Source organism: Cynocephalus volans, chromosome 10 (genome assembly GCF_027409185.1).
Source record: "Cynocephalus volans isolate mCynVol1 chromosome 10, mCynVol1.pri, whole genome shotgun sequence".
Lineage (NCBI taxonomy): Eukaryota > Metazoa > Chordata > Mammalia > Dermoptera > Cynocephalidae > Cynocephalus > Cynocephalus volans.
In genome coordinates this window covers 24,075,936-24,095,186 of record NC_084469.1, presented here as the reverse complement: position 1 = coordinate 24,095,186, position 19,251 = coordinate 24,075,936, and the positions used below count along the sequence as shown (strand labels likewise).

The window sequence follows — 19,251 nt, the reverse complement described above, 5'->3', positions numbered from 1 at the left end:
TGTGTTTATTAGACTTATAACTGAGAGTGAAAAATACAAGGAATACTTTAGATCAGTCACAAGCTAGAAGGATCCTGAAGTCTCTAGTAATAAAAATAATTCTCGTAGCAGTGGGAGCTTTGGAAGATGTTACATAAAGATTCTTTTCCCAAAGAAATGTAAGACAGAAAATTGATAGCATCACAACTGTCAAGTTTATACCAAAAGAGCTGGTTTACTAAAATACAACTCAGTTTCAACGATGTGTTCAGAATTTTAAAAATATGGCTGGCCAGTCAGCTCACAGAGTGTGGTGCTGATAACACCAAGGTCAAGGGATTCAAATCCCCATACTGTTTGGCTGCCAAAAATATAAAATAAAATAAATAAAATAAAATTTAACAATTCTCTTATACATTGGCATTGAAGAAAATTTGCAGTAATATGAAACCAAAGCTTACAATCACAACTATTTCATACTCTAATACTGGTAATGGGCAGTGAAACCTTGAAAAATATATTCTTTATCTCCCTTAATCAGAATCTTTAACAGGAAAGAAAAAAGCAGACATAGTTTAAATACTTAAAACTATGTCCAAAAGGCACAAATTATTTTACCTGTCCAACTGAATATGTGATGCCTTTTTGGTAAAGCTCCACAGTTTCTCATTTTGTTCTCCTACCCCACCATGAATGGCGATCTCACCTACAATCAAGAATAAGAGACCTGGTAGTACAGTGAAAATAGTCCCATTATAAAGTAATCAACACAACTCATGTCTACACGGGTCTCTGGATTTCTTGCAAACAATTCTTAAGTGATACCACAATCAAATTCCCAAAAAGTCAAAGCAGAAACTATTTTAAAAGTGACTTTCAGGTTCAGCCCAAGAGAGAAAGGAGTATACAAAGGAAACATTTTGCCAGAGATGAAAGATTCTTCTCTACACAAAGAAGTCTGGTTTGGCAACCAATCTTACCCAAAACAGAAGGCCCAGGGACTTTTCCACAACCGTCCCGCAGAATCTTTATCAACTCCAATAGTAGCCAGTACAAAATATTACCCTGATAGGAGCAATAGGGCACAGGGCTTTTTCTCCTTAAAAAGCCAAATAATGCAGCTATGTTTTCCTAAAAGAATATCATACACTGGATTAGAGATAACTCAACAATAAAAAGGAAATGCCATACACAGGCATATGAAAATGATGAATTTCTATGTCCTTCACAGCCCTGAAGAACACTGCTGAACTCTTTTCCATCTGAATGTGCCCTGAAGTTACTCAAGTTTTGTTAGACCACATGATTTCCCTTGCCAAAGGAAAAACAGAGACATACTGAACCCTAAACTCCATAAATAAGTTTTCATCCCTTGAGAGGAAAAGAGAGGAAAGAGTTTGAGATTAAAAGTATTTCTGAAGTATAAAAAAGTTCAAGCATCAAGTGCTATAAGAAACATGTATGTGCCTCAAAAGATTTTCTAAAATAAAAATACTTGTCAGTCCTCAGGGTGATGGGTGTGCACTCCTGACCTACGCTGAACTGTTTCTGGGTTTGTTTCCAATGCAAAGCCTCCAGGGAAAGACATTCTGTGGTCCTGCTAAAAAGAATTTTCTCAAAGACGCTGTTAAGTTCAGTGGCAAATGAAGACTTTTCATTAAAGATAAGAAAAAGATGTAATTAGCATGTATGGATAACACTAGTACCATATTGTAAGTGCGGCCAAAGGGGATTAATTTGCAGTTGGAGTGACAGACTCATGAGCCATCCACACTTTTTATTCTACGCCATTCACAGCACTCACTCTGCAGAATGGATGGTATGCAGTCTCCTTTCCCAGCTGCCCTTTAAATGTTGATGTCCCTTTGTGTTCTACCCTCTACTACCTGTTCTCATATCACACAGAATCTCTTGATGATTTTACTTATTCCCATGAATTCAGGTTTGATGTATATGCCATTAACTGCCATATTGATATCTCCAGGTATGATCTCTCTCCTAAGTCTCATACACATATTTCTTTACTACCTCAAACTCAACATGCCCAAGCCAAATGCCCACCTACCCACTAAAGCCCTCCCCTCCCACTACATTTCCTATGTTGGTTAAAGGCACCATCCACCAGGTCATGCAAAACTAGGCCAGTTTTTTCATACCAGATCTTTTCCTTTTCCCTCCGTCCTACACCCAGATAATCAGCAGAAACTGCTCAGTAAACTCATCAATAATTCTCTCGCTGAAAAAACTCTTAAAACCTGCCATAGTGCTGGCTGGTTAGCTCAAGTGGTTAGAGTGTGGTGCTATAAGGTCAAGGGTTCAGATCCCCACATCAGCTAGCTGTCCTCACCCTCCACCCCCCACCAAAAAAACCCTGCCCTGCCTTATCTTCACCTGTCACTGCCTTTACCATTTTGCACCTGGGTTACCGCCTCAACTTTCTTTTTTTTTTTTTCAAAAGATGACTGGTAAGGGGATCTTAAACCTTGACTTGATGTTGTCAGCACCACACTCTCCCAAGTGAGCTAACCAGCCATCCCTATATAGGGATCTGAACCTGTAGCCTTGGTGTTATCAGCACCACACTCTCCCAAGTGAGCTACAGGCCGGCCCTGCCTTAACCTTTTAATCAGTCTCTTTTGCCCTCCAGTCTTACAGTCTCTAATATAGTCTCCAAACTGCAGACAGGGTTATTTTCAAAAAATGCAAATCTGATCATGTAACTCAGCTGCTTAAAATGCTTCAATAGATCCCTGAATATGCCATTCACTCCACTCACGATGTTACCTCCTCTTTTCCTTCATCTGCTTGATAAATTTCTTTAATTGTTTGTGGAACTCCTCCTACAGAAAGATATCCTGCATTTTCCCAGAGAGATAAGCACCTCCTCTGTGTGCCAACAAGTTGTTAGATCTCTCTCAGCATGTATGTCTCTCCCACTGTGCCATGAACCCCAAAGGACAGAATTGTTAGCTTTTTATTTAATGTATGTGACAAAGACTTACGATGAAGGAAGGCAGATGTGAAGGAAGGAAGGCAGCAAGGCAAGATCTGCGCATGACTTAACCAACAACTGGCTACAGACAGGAATCTAACAACTACAATTTCAGAAGTAAACACCAACCAGATTTTTTTTAACCTTCTAAAAAGAACAATGGAATTAAGTTCTATGAACCATAAGCACTGTGAAAAATATCTGGACACAAAATGACTTTAGAGTATATTAATAGTAGGGCCGAGCCCGTGGCGCACTTGGTAGAGTGCTGCGCTGGGAGCGCGGCAACGCTCCCGCCGCGGGTTCGGATCCTATATAAGAATGACTGGTGCACTCACTGGCTGAGTGCCGGTCACGAAAAAAAAAAAACGACAAAAAAAAAAAAAAAAAAAAAAGAGAGTATATTAATAGTGAATAAGATACTATTATCACAGAACCATTTGAGAAAAATCATTTACTCCTTGTTTTGTAAATGATATAATTAATTCAATTGCACATACCGTGGGGGTACCTTACTGTAATATCAGTCATCCTATATTAACAAACTGTCTCAAGATAGGAACATCCTAAGCACCCCACAGATGGCAAGAAGCCTACTCGTGTCTTGAGAAATCAGCAAAGTATCAATCTGAATGAACCACATTTAATATGCTCCCTGGACTCCCACCTTCTCGGACTAAGTCCTCTGCAGTGTTAACTCCATGTTCTATGAGCTTCTGGCAGTCATCTAGTGGTTTAATGGTCTCCTGCTCAATAGTGTCCACCTCTTGCAAAAGGGTCACCAATCGCTCATCCAGAAGCTTCCCAAGGGTTCCTTTTAAATCATTAAAATGCTGTTTGAGGACATCCCTTGTCTGTGATGCACTCTCTTTGATCTGAAAATAAATAACATAAAATTTCAAAATCAGAATCTTTAGAAAAGGCTGAGCCAAAGGCATCATTCATGATAACTTTTTTTTTTCCTGAAAGCAGTTTTATTTTATTTTATTTATTTATTTATTTATTTATTTTTTAATTTAATTTAATTTTTTTTAAAGATGACCGGTAAGGGGATCTCAACGCTTGGCTTGGTGTTGTCAACACCACGCTCAGCTAGTGAGCCAACCGGCCATCCCTATATAGGATCCGAACCCGTGGCCTTGGTGTTATCAGCACTGCACTCTCCCGAGTGAGCCATGGGCCGGCCCTCTGAAAGCAGTTTTATAACCATTTGACAATCAGCAGTTAGTTCATCCACATTGACTGTCTGCAGTTTTAAAAGTGGTAACAAATACATAGGTAACCAAAGTATAGAGCTTGTTTGGTGAATCTTCATCCTCATTATGTTTCCTGGACAAATGCACACAGTTGGAACATTCCTTATTGCTTTGGCCCAGCCAGTTTTGTTGAGCCTGGTATCAAATGTATACATCTGGAGTCCCCATGTAGTGGATTGAATTATGTCCCCCTCAAAACTTCCTGAAGCTTGAATTGTGTCCCTCAAGTTTTATGTTTTAGAAACTTAGCCCCACTGTGACTGTTAAGAGAGTGGGAAATCCTATTATGGTAACTGAAAGGTGGAACCTTGAAGAGGTGACTGGATTGTAGGACTGTGCCCTAGTGAATGGATTAAAAACAGTGGTCAGGAGCAAGGTTCTGAGGGCTTTAGAAGAAGAGGAGTCTGTCTTGCTCTCTCCCTGCTCTCTCTGCTTCTGCCATCTTGCAATGTGAGAACCCTGGGTCACTGTCGCCACCACCAGATGGACTTTGTACTTCTCAGCCTCAGGAACTGTAAGAAAGGGCCAGCCCATGGCTCACTAGGGAGAGTGTGGTGCTGGTAACACCAAGACCACGGGTTCAGATCCCTATATAGGGATGGCCGGTTCGCTCACTGGGTGAGCGTGGTGCTGACAACACCAAGTCAAGGGTTAAGATCCCCTTGCCAGTCATCTTTAAAAAAAAAAAAAAAAAAGAAAGAAAGAAACTGTAAGAAACAAATTTCATTTTCTTTATAAATCACCCAGTTCAGTGTACTTTGTTATAAGCAACAAAAACAGACTAATATACCCCATCTCCTTCACGGCAAATTTCTGGATCTCTTTGAGTGACTCAGGGGCATGCTCCTTGAAACCTACTCCATGGATATGCTTGTGAATGCTGACAGTGTATTCTCGGGTCACCACCTCATTGATAGCAAAAAGGTCCTTCTTTTCGCCACCCTTCTTTGCAGGAGCCATTCTGCTGTGCCCAAGTTGAAAGCTCATTCATAATACTAAAGGCACCACACAACCATCATCTTCCATTCATTTCTAAAACCATTTAACAACCGTGCAGCAGCCAGAAGCCCCTCGGTCCCCTGAGCTGGGGTCTGGGGGCCAAGGGCCTCAAGCATGCCCCACCCCCTTCCACAAGCAGGCCAGGGAAGGAGCAGCCAGGGGCCAGCCCCGCCCCCGCCCCCTCCTATGCTCCATAATGACATCTTAGAATGTAAAATAATAGTAATAATAATAATTAATTTAAAAAACCTTTTAACTGAATTATATATATATTTAAGGGGTTCAGACATTTTGATATACATATTCATAGTGAATTTATTACTGCAGTTAAGCTAATTAACATATCCATCTTTTCACATAGTTATATTTGTGTGTGTGTGTGTGTGGTGAGAACATTAAGATCTCTTAACAAATTTCAAGTATACAATACACTATTATTAACTAAGTCCCTACTCAATACATTAGATCTCTAGAATTTATTCATACTACATAACTGAAGCTTGTACCCTTTCACAAACATCTCCCCATCCCCCACTTCCCATCACTGGTAACCACCATTCTACTCTCTGCTTCTATGACTTCCCTTTTACTTTTTTTGGCTGGCTGGTGGAGGACCTTAGTGTTATCAGTACCAGGTTCTAACCAACTGAGCTAAGTGGCCAACCCTCGATATTTTTGGATTCTATACATAAGTGAGATCACACAGTATTTTTCTTTCTGTGTCTGGCTTATTTCACTTAGCATAATGTCCTCCTGGTTCATCCAGGCTGTTGCAAATGGCAGGATTTTCTTCTTTTTTAAGGCTGAATAATATTCCATTGAATATTCAAGGGTACTTCAAAGAGTTCATGGAAAGATTCGTATTATCTTTTAATCCTACTTTTCCATGAACTTCCTGAATTACCCTCGTATAAACATCTTCCATTCACTGGTAAACCAAATGTGATTCATTTGTACAAAACAGGCAGAATTGTATAGAATTGGCCTTCAGGTCAGACAGAATAGGCTTAAATCCTGGTTCTATAATTTACAAACTATATCAGTTTGGTTAAGTTAATTAAGTACTCCATGATTCAATTTCCTTATTTGTCAAATGAGTACAATAACGGTTACTTCAAGGAATTGCTGTGAGGATAAATAAAAATAAGTTATGTACTGCACTTGGTAAAATAACTGAAACACTGTTGTTCTCCTTAAATGTTAAAATTTATCATCATCATCATCATCTGCACAAAGTAATCCTTGGCAACAGCATGTTTCAGTAAAAAGAACATTTTAATTACAAGGGGACTGAAATTTATTTTACCAAAAAGAAGCAAAGAAATGGTAGATTAGAAAGCCGCAACACTGGGGCCGGCCCATGGCTCACTTGGGAGAGTGCAGTGCTGATAACACCAAGGCCACGGGTTCGGATCCCTATATAGGGATGGCCGGTTAGCTCACTTTGGAGAGAGTGGTGCTGACAACACCAAGTCAAGGGTTAAGATCCCCTTACCAGTCATCTTTAAAAAAAAAGAAAAAGAAAGAAAGCCACAATACGAAAAAAAAAAAATCATCTCATGGATAAAATGCCCTCAAATTTATTTAAAATCCAAAGAGGCTCATAGGAAAGAGGCAGGGCTAGGATAATGACTTAATCCTTTTGAGTCATGGTTCTCTGTAAATTCTCTGTGAATCCTGATGACAGGTTTATAGAACCTCTTCTCCAAAAAATGAATAATTTACACCCTGAAAAATAGTATTCTATTTCAGAAGTTTACAAATTCCTTCAGATCCAAACCACGGCCTGCCTGGAGCAGTAATTATGAAACCTTGTTTGCAGAAGAATCATGTAGGCTGCTTGTTATAATTCAGATTTCAGGGTTCCATCTCAGACCTACTGAACCAGAAGCTTACAGGAGGGGCTGGAGGAGTGTATGCATGAAGTTTTCATTTTTCATAAGCACACCTGTAATTTTGCAACCACACTTTATGAGCAATACTACTCTAAATCTACACAGCTCAGATTAAGAACCTTATTCTAGGAGATATGACAGGAAAATCTTTACATCTTACACATATTTTGAAGACAAACAGGTTGTCTATACAGACACCAGATTTTAAAAAAAAAAAAAAAGAATTCAGATAAGATACAATTCAATTTCTCTCACTTAACAGGGAAATTCTAACTGTAAGGCATACACTCAGTTAAATTAAAGCAAATCCATATTTGGCTTTACACATATTATCATATTAGTTTCATATGACATATTATGTTTACTACCCTAACCTTTTTGCAACTTTCTCTTAGCAAGAGAGTTTGAAGTACAAGAAAAATTCACCAAGAAAGAACACATTAAAATATGGATAAAGGACAATATTTCAACAGCTAATAGAGAAATTTAGAAAGCTTTCTATTTACTCTCAAATAAGAAATTTAAGAAGCAGAATATAAAATTGCTTTCCAGCAAAAATCACAACAATGTAAAAACAAAAGATGCCCATTCCCAAGGACTAAAACAGAAAAAAAGTTTGATTTGCTGGAAAGGGTAGATCATAGAAATAATTTTCTCTCCTTTTGACATTAATGCAGTCATAATGATATTTGTGCAGTTAGTAAAAGAATTCCTTAAATCATAAAGAAAAGAGAAATACTAATTTAAGTTTCATTGTTAACAAATCTCTATATAGTTACTGAGAACTTCTATGAAATAAATTCAAGTCGAAGTTAAAAAAAAAAAGAAAAGAAAGGCCATAAACCAAAGATGCACTCGATCTGGTTCATCACTCAACAACTGTGGTATCCTTGAGAATTGAGCTCTCACCTATGTACCACACGGCAAATAAATGCTGTCCAATAAAAATAAAGTTAAGCATGCATGTTTTAAAGAACTTTTAAAAAGAACTAGGGAGAGAGTGCCTTAATGATTTAATACATCATCTGGGATACTGGTAGAAATGCAGACTCTCAGGATCCATCCAGAACTAGTGACTCAGAACCTGTATTTATAACAAGACCCCCAGGTGATTCACATACACTTTACAGATACCAGAATAAATGAAGACATCACGTCAGAGCATTATAATACATTTCAAACCCTAGCACCAAGAGGAAATTCTGCAGTTGAGCACTATACCGCCAAGGTCTTGTATCGCTCTTTAACGGATATACACACACAGGAAGTGCACTGGTTAGGTAAAGTCAATTTCCTCTTTAGAAAGAATTCAGAAGCTCCCTTAGCAGTTACAGCATGTATGTTTTGTTTTTGTTTCAGAACATCAGAATAAAAGGAAGTATGTGAACACAAAACAGCGACAGGGCTAGGGAAGGGAGAATCCATTTCCAAACCCACCTCCTGTGCTCTCATCATAAATTTGGTCCCTTTTGTTTATAGGATCCCAACCACTGTTATTTCAAACTTGATGCTATCTTGGGATCATTCTCTTCTCCTGATATAGTTCACAATTTAAGTTTCCTTCTTCTTTAAGTCAATCATGTTACTAATCAAACTCATTTGTTGGCTTTATGAAACTAATTTTAAAATGCAGACTTCACGGGCCGGCCCGTGGCTCACTCGGTAGAGTGCGGTGCTGATAACACCAAGGCCCCGGGTTCGGTTCCCATATACGGATGGCCGGTTCGCTCACTGGCTGAGTGTGGTGCTGACAACACCAAGTCAAGGGTTAAGATCCCCTTACCGGTCATCTTTTAAAAAAATAAATAAATAAATAAAATAAATAAATAAAATAAAATAAAATAAAATGCAGACTTCACTGCTGAGTGAATTCCTTCACATTTGATGTGCTGCTACCTATGGTCCAATGTGTATACTGCTAACTCAATAAATCTTTGCAACAAATCTAAGAGGTAGACCATATTGTTTACAGTTGAAGAAAGTGAGGCTCAAGGAAGTCAAATAACTTTCCTAAGGCTTCACAGTGCCAAAAACAGTCTGACTGCAAAGACCATGTTCTTTCTACTATATCGAGCTGTTTTTACTGCTAACTCAATAAATCTTTGCAACAAATCTAAGAGGTAGACCATATTGTTTACAGTTGAAGAAAGTGAGGCTCAAGGAAGTCAAATAACTTTCCTAAGGCTTCACAGTGCCAAAAACAGTCTGACTGCAAAGACCATGTTCTTTCTACTATATCGAGCTGTTTAGCACTTACAGATCCCATTTTAAGGAGTTCCCAGGTAAACCTGTAAATTATGTATTAGCTGAAGACACTTCCTGCTATAATATGTATTTCTTGCCCCTGCATAAAGAATTATGTGGTAGACAGCCAATCATCGCCAAATGCTACCTAGCCATCTTGAGCAAAAACACCTGTGGCGGTTTATAACAAAGTACATTTAAAAAGAATACAAATGACAAACTAGTCAAGGTCTCAAAAAGGAAACTGTAATATACATTGTTTATATTGATCAATAACATTCTGAACTAATTTCCTACTAAAACCTCTAGTGTAACAGATATTAAAACTTACTTACAAAGTTTCTACCACAGCAGAATCTAACTCCAGAGCGACCCGTCTTTAAAGTTCTAACACGATGAGCTCACAAACTGCCAAAACGTCAGAGTTTATACAGTACTTTAATACTAAGCCACCTGAAAGCCTATTTACTTCACAACTCAGTCACTTTAAAAACAACAGTGACTAATATATTGTCCTCCAGAGTTTAGCTACTAAAAAGGCATAAAACCTACATACAATCTGATTTAAGACATCTCTGATCTTAAGCAGCAGTATGCATTTGCTACATTAATACTATATGTATTGCTGGAAATTAAATAACTGGAATCTTCACTATCTTCTCTAAAATATGCATTTCATGACTTTATATAAAAAGAATTTTTATCCTTCAGGTTTAATCTAAGAATTTATTTACCCAATTGCTTTGTTAATAGGAAACTAAAACTAATTTAAAATTAAAGACTGACTTTAGAAACTATTAGCTAATAAGAACATACTGATTAAAAATAAGAGAAAAACAAAAAAAATTTTTTTCTAAAAAAAGAGACAAAGTCAAGGTATGAAATAGTTAACTGAAACAGAAGAAGCTAACCAAAATATTTTTTCTCAGTTCATATGAAATGTACTACATGAGCTATTTGTTTTTGCACTGACACCAAGACATCAGTCATTAATAATAATGGCAATAAAAACAAGACAGCAGCAGCTATCAACTACTGAGCACCTACTATGTGCCAGGTACTGAGACCCATGGTCTCATTTAAAATCTACCACAATCCAAAGGAAATAAAATTTTTAAAGAAAAAAGAAAAAATAGAAAACAAAACAAAACAGTACCACAAACCTGTGAAAAAGGCATCTGTAGATAAGTAACATGGGAGTCAGAGAGAAGAACCTGCCCACATCACAAAGTTAGTAAAGTGGCAGAAAATCTGAATTCAGTCTGACTCAAATATGGACTCATAAGCACTGCTACCATTCCCTCTTGTCTCCTTAGGCATTTTTTTTTTTTTTTAATGCTTAAAATTTAAGAACTTCCAAAAAGAAAACGTATAAGGGCCGGCCTATGGTTCACTTGGGAGAGTGTGGTGCTGACAACACCAAATCAAGGGTTAAGATCCCCTTTCCAGTCATCTTTAAAAAAAAAAGGAAAAAGTATATTATATGATTTGGTAGTCTGTTACATTATTGGTCCCAGGAACCACACCTCCTGGTACTATTGGCCTTATGTAGTCCTCTCCCCTAGAATCTGGGCTGGGATTATGACTAGCAATGCAGTCACACGTGCAGAACAACTAAGTGAAAATGATGCTGTGCCAGTTCTAGGCCTCAGCCTTAAGAAGACCTGGCAACTTTTGTTTTTGTGCTTCTGGAGGTCCTGAGTCACCATGAAAGAATGATGGTTATCTTGCTGGAGAAGACAAGTGTCGGGGGAGAGGAAGGGAAAAAGAAAGGAGGAGAAAGCGGGAAAAGTAGAGGGAGGGAAGGAGGAAGAGAGGAAGAGAGAAATTGGTGATGAGGCCCAACTATGCCAGCATTCCAGCTGAGTCCTGTTCCAACCATGTAAGGCTCTGCTATGGATTGAATGTTTGTCCCATCTAAAACTCATGTTGAAACTTAATCTCAATGTAACATATTAAGAGGTGAGGCTTTTAAGAGGTGATTAAACCATCCATGGATTAACTGATTAATAGGAGTGGGTTAGTTATCACAGAGTGGGTTGTTATAAAGCCCAGCTTGGCACTCTTGCCCTCTGATGCCCTCCACCATGTTGTGATGCAGTGAGAAGGCCCCCACAAGATGCCAGCACCTTGACCTTAGACTTCCCAGCCTTCAGAACTATAAGAAATAATAAATTACCCAGTCTCAGTCAGGTATTCAGTTACAGCAACAGGAGATGGACTAACATGTAAGTGAATGTTCTATCTTGGACATTCAGACTCAGCTGCCATCTGACTGCAACTACAAGAGTTTTGCCAAGCAAAACCAGGAGAACTGTGTAATTGAGCACCAGTCAACTCCCAAAATTGTAAGTAAATAAAATTGTTGCTTTTTAAGCCATTAAGCTCTGGCATAGTTTATTATACAGCAATAGATGACCAAACCATATGATAAAATAAATGCTTAATTCTTGATTATCTGCATTAATGAACAGGGTTCATATATAATGAAGACCACAGACAATCTAAAAAAGAATGTCTACAAAACTACACCCACAATATTCATAAGGTCACTCATTCAACATTTACTGAGGTCTAGTATGTGACAGGAATTGGGATTATAAAGATGAATAAGGAATGGTCCTGACCTCAAAAAACTCTCATTCTTTACCAGAATGAGATAGATAGTTGCATGCTCAAGTAACTATAATAAAACATGCTAAATTTTCTCTCTCTCTCTCTCTCTTTTTTTTTTTTTTTGGCAGCTGGCCAGTAGGGGGATCAGAACCTGTGACTTTGGTGTTATAAGGCTGTGCTCTAACCAACTGAGCTAACTGGCCAGCCCACATACTAAGTTCTTACACAAGTGGGACAGCCTTAAACTGCCATCAGAGCTCAAAAGGGCATTCTGCTAGGAAAGAAAGTAGGAGACATTTAAAGAATAAGTTGCCGGTTGGAGAAGCAGGAGATGTCACCTTGAATAACAATAATTTAGTGGTAATATTACTATGACTAATATTAATTAAGAACTTCTCATGTCTCAGGGATTGTGCTAAACATTTTAAATGCTTCTCATTTTAATTCCCACTTTAGCCAGGTAAAGCAGGTACTGTCCTTATCCTCATTTCAGAGATAAGGAAACAGGATCAAGGAAGTTCAGTTTCTCAACATCTCGTGGGTAACAGGGACAAGTAAAACAACTGCAAAATATTACTGATTCACTAAAAGCCTTCAATAATATTTGTAAAATGCTGTCTTACATTTGTTTGGCTTTTCAGATGACAAATTAGTCATATTATTTACCAGGTTTATAGTAGTAAGAATAGTTCTTCTCTATCAAAATTATACATACATTACAATCTACATAGAAAAAAATCTACATAAGAAATGTACCTCTGTGACATTCACATACTTTTTAATTAACATCACTGAGTTTAACATTACTGATTCAGAATGCTTGTTTTAATCCTTCTCAACCTTCTCCTATATTTAAAGTGAGTTTCAGATTCCTCAAGCAGCTTTCAGAGTGTCATATTTAAGGAAATTTGTGAAAAGACAACTGAAAAGCCAATGTAAATATGTGAACTTCTGTACACAAATACATGTATGGCTTTTTTTTTTTTTAACCAACCCCCTTGGTTGCAATTATTTAGTTTGCTTCAAGTATTTTGGGATACGTGAGTCAATACATTTCAGCCTACCACCAAAAAATGCTCCATAAAGTATTTATGTAATAGACTATATTCACCTCTACATTAAAAATTAGGCTGAATATGAGAAAATGTTGTTGATAAATGCTTATGATATAACGCTAACCAAAAAATTTTTTTTTGATAAAAAGTTGAATATACTGTAGTCTCTCAATTTTGTAGAATAATATGTATAGAAGGATACACCAAAACATTAATTGCAGTTGTTTGTAAGTAGTAGAAGATATAACAACCACAATTATTAGAAGTTGATACGACAAGCAAACAGAAAGGACATTGTTGGGGGGGGAGGAAGAAGGGAGGGAGGTTTTGGTGATGGGGAGCAATAATCAGCTACAATGTATATCGACAAAATAAAATTAAAAAAAAAAAAAAAAGAATCACAGGTAATTTTTAAATTATTTCATCTGTTCCTGGTTTTCCCTAGATCTGGATTTAACATTTTCTTAGGATACTACAATAGGGACATTTTAAGTACTACTGCTGTAACAAGCTACATTCAAACAGATTTTTGTACTGTTTTTAAAACTGGTAACAGAAGGGGAAGTAGGAGATAAAAGGAGCAATAATAGCTTTCTTTTCTTTGCTGAGCTTCTAAGACTTCCTGTCTTGGTTTTCTGAAATAACTTATTATTTTTTTGAACTGAGTTCTCTATCTGTCCCAGTTTTTAACTAGTATGCTATGTGTTTACAAATCCTGTGGGAATAATGATCTATAGAAAATCCGGTATTACACTTTAGGAATATCAAGAATACTAGTTAAATCTTCAATTATCACAAATCAACTGTTAAAAAAGTGAAAACAAAATACTATGGAATACATTAATCAAATGGTCACATTAGAGATATTAAGACATGCTAGGGCAAGCATTGGCTTGAGATTATCAATTATTCACTTGTATATCTTTGAATAATTATCTAACAAACAAACACCTAAGAAACTGGAAAAGACAGGAATGAGGAGATACTATATATAAGGAATCTTTCATTTATAGCTTTTGTCTTTCCCCAGGTACTGTTACCAGTAACCTGCTTGTTGATTCAAAGGTCCAGCACCTTATCCAGAGCCCAAGAATAACTTGAGGGAAACTGTAGGCTATGTTTCTGCTCCACTCCAGGCTGCAGTTAGAGGTCTGAGGAAAGAACAAGGTGTATATAAATGGAATCCAAGTCTCTTGGGGGTCGTTGAAAGGGAATTTTCAAGTCTCTTCTTGTACAGCCTAGCTGTTCAAGTTAATATACAATCATTTTAGTCTTCCTAATAAAGCTTCATTCAAAAAAAAATTATCTAACAAACAAATGTATGACATTTAAAACAACATTTTAATCTTAAGAATAAACCACAACAATTTACGAAAACACACTTTTAGTTTATATTAAACTACAGAAATCAGTAAAGAGCTGATGAAGTGGTAGTGTACTCGAATAAAGTGTGCCTCAATCTTTGGTGTGCATACATATCACACCTGGGGATCTTGCTAAAGTACAGATTCTGATTCAGTGGATCTGGGGGGACTAAGACTCTGCATTCTTCATAAGCTCCCAAGTGATGCCACTGCTGCAGGTCATGGACCATGCTTGTAGTAGCAAGGATCTAAGGGACACCACTAGCCAGAGCTATACAGGGCCCTCACCAAATAGTATCTTAATTAGGTTCCAGGATCTGACCATTTGCTCTGAAGAAGTAGAGACTTGTTTTTGTCAATGCCTTGAGAGACAATGAATCAAACTACTAAAAGGCACACGAAGGCCAAACCACTCATTTTATAGCATGAACTATAACTGCACACAGACTAAAATACTGGCGTTTCTCATTGTAGGCGCCCCCAGTGCCTCAAACTAATCTCCCTTTGATAACATACAAAGATGGAATTTTTGGACCAGGCTGTGGACTGTGGTAATGTCACCAAGGTAGTGCCACTCTGTGAGGCCTGTCTATTTGACATCTTAATCAGTTATCTCTACTTAGAACAAGCAGAAAAGCCAGTGCTATAGAAATAGTGGTGAAAAACATAATGGGAGTGAAATCTAAAAACGAATACACAGGGCGGTGAAAAACATAATGGGAGTGAATTCTCAAAACGAATACACAGGGCCGGCCCATGGCTCACTCGGGAGAGTACGGTGCTGATAGCACCAAGGCTACGGGTTCGGATCCCATATAGGGATGGCCGGTTGGCTCACTGGGTGAGTGTGGTGCTGACAACACCAAGTCAAGGGTTAAGATCCCCTTACCGGTCATCTTTTAAAAATAAATAAATAAATAAATAAAAACGAATACACAGAACTTAGATTTTTCTTATTTGTTTTGTTTTTAGGGGTAATAACATAAAGATCAGCCACCAAAGGAAAAGAGTTAATCCATGAGGACAGTTGTCTATTTCGCTGACCACAGTATCTAAGACCTAGAAGTACCTCTGACCTACAGTAGGCGCCCAATAAATATTTATTGAGTGAATGAACAAATGAATATTCAAAGAGAGTGGGAGTTAATTTCTTTGGTATTTCCATCTTAGTACCAAGGATTCCAGGGAGCTATATAGAACTATTCGTAATGATTTCAACATCAGTTACGACAGGTTGGCTGTAAACATTATCTGATTTCCTGAAGACAACAAACATCTCTCTAGCCTTTAACTTATTCAAACAGTAAGAGTTACATAAAGCCCTTGCATTCCTACACAGAACTTCCTTTTCTCTGAAAACGGAGGGTAGGGCTTAAACTTAACCACAAGAGGAGAATCTGCTGCATGTTGGCAGTTGTTTTGACAGAATAACTTAAAAACATTTTTATTCTTCCTTCTAGACTTTCATACCCGTGATTTCTTAACACAAGACAAATTTCATGAGAGATTTTCAATGGGTAAGAAACAAAAGCAAAGATAAAAAGTATGCAAGAGTTCCTGAAAAAAGTTAAACAAAGAATTTCCATGTGATCCAGCAATTGCTGGTGTATTCTAAAAGAACTGAAAACATGTCCACACAAAAAGCTGTACACAAATATTCGTAGCAGCATTATTCATAATAGTCAATAAATGGTAATAACCCAGCAATTGATGAATGGATAAATAAAATGTGGTATATCCACACAACAAATATTATTCAGCCATAAAAAAGACTGAAGTGCTAATACATGTTACCACAAGGATGAACCCTGAAAACATTATACTAAGTGAAAGAAGTCTGTCACAAATGGCAATGATTCCATTTATATTAAATGTCCAGAATAGGCAAATCCATAGTGACAGAAAGTAGTTTAGTGTTTGCCAGGGGATAGAGAGAGTGACCGCTAAGGGGTATGGGATTTCTTTTTGGGGTGATAAAAATGTTCTGGAATTAGATAGTGGTGACGGTTGAACAATTTTTTAAAAATACTAAAAACTGCTAAATTGTATACTTTGAGGCATGAATTTTATGGTATGTGAATTACATCTCACTTAAAAAATCATATACCAAAAAGGAAATAAAATCAGTGTGTAAAAAATATACACAAAGTGTAGTATCCCTTCCTCTCTGCTCTTCTTGTCCTTCCCCCATATAAAATCTTTGTCTAAAGTATCATATATTTTATATAGTTATTCTGAAAATGACTGGGACCCTAAAAATACCCTAATCACCAAACAAAATCAGCTGCTTATTTTAATAATATTTTCATAACATAGGCCTTTTTTTAAAAAAAATCAAAAAGATGACCGGTAAGGGGATCTTAACCCTTGACTTGGTGTTGTCAGCACCACATTCTCCCAAGTGAGCCACGAGCCGGCCCAACATAGGCCTTCTTTAAAATGCAAGTTGACAGAGGACTTAGTCTACAAACCCAAACATGCACAATCCACTAGAATTAGCTTTGAGGACAGACGATGTTATAACTGGCATTGGCACAAACCACATTCTGGTTCACAAAAGAGAACTACACTATCACTCAGTCTAGTCAGAAGGCAATGTCATCAGAACTTAACCATGACAGACGTTCTTTCAGTGTGTTCTGCCTCAAGCCAGAGACAAGGGGCCTTAAAACAAAAACCCATACTAAACTACACTAAATTATAGGAAAGTATGTCCTGTATTTAAATTATTGGATATAAAACTTAAAAGACTGTAGGTTTGGAAATTGAATACCAAACCATCTAGGATTGCATCACACTAAATTTTTTTTAATGCATCCAGTATCACATGAGAAATAAATAAGTACTATTCCAGGTGCTAACCTCATTCATTTAGTGTCAACTTTACTGCTTCTTAATTGCTGATGCAGAATTAAACAACAGTCATGCTCATACATAAGATATCTTAACTGGCTGAAATGTTAGTCATATAATAAGAGGTATTTTAATCTCTTTATTTTTAAACAATGTCCTACATTTAGAATGCTTATTTCAAAATAGCAGAAGGAGGGCTGGCTGGTTAGCTCACTTAGGAGAGCACGATGCTGATAGCACCAAGGTCAAGGGTTGGGATCCCTGTACTAGATAGCCGCCAAAACAAACAAACAAAATAGCAGAAGAAATAATGCAGGTGTTTTGAAAGGCAAATTGAGATGAGTACATTGGAAGGCCTTGGAAAGTATTCGCCAACTCAGGATTATCATATCTAGATTTTGCTCCTAGTTTTGCTACTAAAATGCCAATGATGCCTGGCCTACACCAACTGTACAAGGGCTTTAAAAGATATAAACCCCGAAACATGCTGAGTATTCTTAATGATGAGAATATTCAAAGACACTGATATCCCAGCACTATTCTGCCACTGTACAGCATGGGAGTTACTAGGATGACAATACAGACTAATATCAAGTGTGACCCAGAGAAATTCAGATGGAATCCCACTCACTCAAAAAGCATTTATTAAGCACTTACGTTAACAGTAGCCTGAGGATGATCTGTCTTATCACACACTAGCAATAGGTTATATCTTTTTCTGTGTATGTTTGAGGGTGTAGAAAAAACATACGGCTTTCCTATATCTTTGATAACCCTTTCCCCATGGAACAGATAACTGCACCACTTGAAAGTATATTTAGCCCTTCTCTCTTTAAATCTGTTTTTCCATTTTCCTACGCCTTTGTATTCCCTCCCTCAAGCATTCCATTTTCTTCTGACCTTCCAATAGAGTTTCCCTTCACCTTCAATTCTAAGCCATCTAGAATGGAATTACTTTAAACGATTTTTTAAAAATGCATTCAAGATCATAGGAGACGTTATTCAGGCATTAACTTCATTCATTTAGTGTTAACGCTAATTGCTTCTCAATCCTCTCTCCCCCTCTCTCTCCTCATTCCTCCTCTTCCAATACCCATTTTGTCTCCACTATTAGTTCTCCCCAGGTCACTGCCCCACATTTTCCTCAGGCTCTCTAAAATCAACCTTTATCGGCTGCAAGTTTTCCCAAACAATCTCCACCTCCCCCAACTCTCTTGAGTCACCACTACTCTCTACGATCCCCTCGGATTTTGCTCTGGTCGCCCACTCTCCCCAACCTCAGACACCACCAGTTCCCATCACTGCCACAGTTTGGGGAACGCTCCTCACACTCCTCCTTGATCCCCCAAACTTGTCTTCCCCTTAACACTCCCCCAAGTGCCACCTCCCCCATTTCCAGACCCTACTAGATCTCCTTTCACCTTCGGAGCCTCTTCCCTTCTCCCTTCAGAATACTCGGACACTCCCCGCCCTCGGAGCCCTCACAGCCCTCGGCCGCCGCGCGGCACCCCGCGCCCTCCCCAGGGCCCACAGCGCCCCCGCGGGCCCGGCCCTCCGACCTGCCTCCGCGCCTCCCGCAGCCCCTGCAGCCGGTGGCCCAGTTCCCGCCGGTAGCTCTGCGCCGCCTCCACGTTCTCGCGGGCCTCCTGCAGCAGCAGCTCTGGCTCCAGCTCCATCGCCCCCCTCATAGGGACGCGCGGCAAACGGCTGCGGATACCAGGTCCCAACTGTGCCGGGTGCCGCCGAGCGGCCCCTCGCAAGCGGAAGCACCGCCCAGCCGCGCCCCGCCCCGCCCCACCCCACAGTGGCTTTGATTGACGGCCGCGCGGCAGCGCCTCGAGCACGCCGCGTCCGGGTCCTAGCGCCGCCCGCCTAGCGGCTCACCGGCCTCTGGCACAGCTCCCGACATTGAAGCCCTGGGTGCTTCCTCTAGAAACGTGTGGAGGCAGGACAAGATTAATAACTAGCATCTCGCTCAGTGCTTCCCACATCTCATTT

General features: G+C 38.7%; 1 protein-coding gene across 1 annotated transcript in view; it reads right to left on the bottom strand.

Moving 5' to 3' along the window:
* CRLF3 (cytokine receptor like factor 3) overlaps positions 1-18,999 on the bottom strand; it is a 35,188-nt gene extending 16,189 nt beyond the window's left edge. Inside the window, exons 1-3 of the mRNA XM_063111989.1 lie at positions 18,813-18,999; positions 3,639-3,846; positions 598-685 (exon numbers count right to left, since the gene is read on the bottom strand). Of these exons, the coding sequence (XP_062968059.1) occupies positions 598-685; positions 3,639-3,846; positions 18,813-18,941 (425 nt within the window). The 5' untranslated portion in view covers positions 18,942-18,999. The remainder of the gene's footprint in view (positions 1-597; positions 686-3,638; positions 3,847-18,812) is intronic.
* Positions 19,000-19,251: the final 252 nt, after the last annotated feature.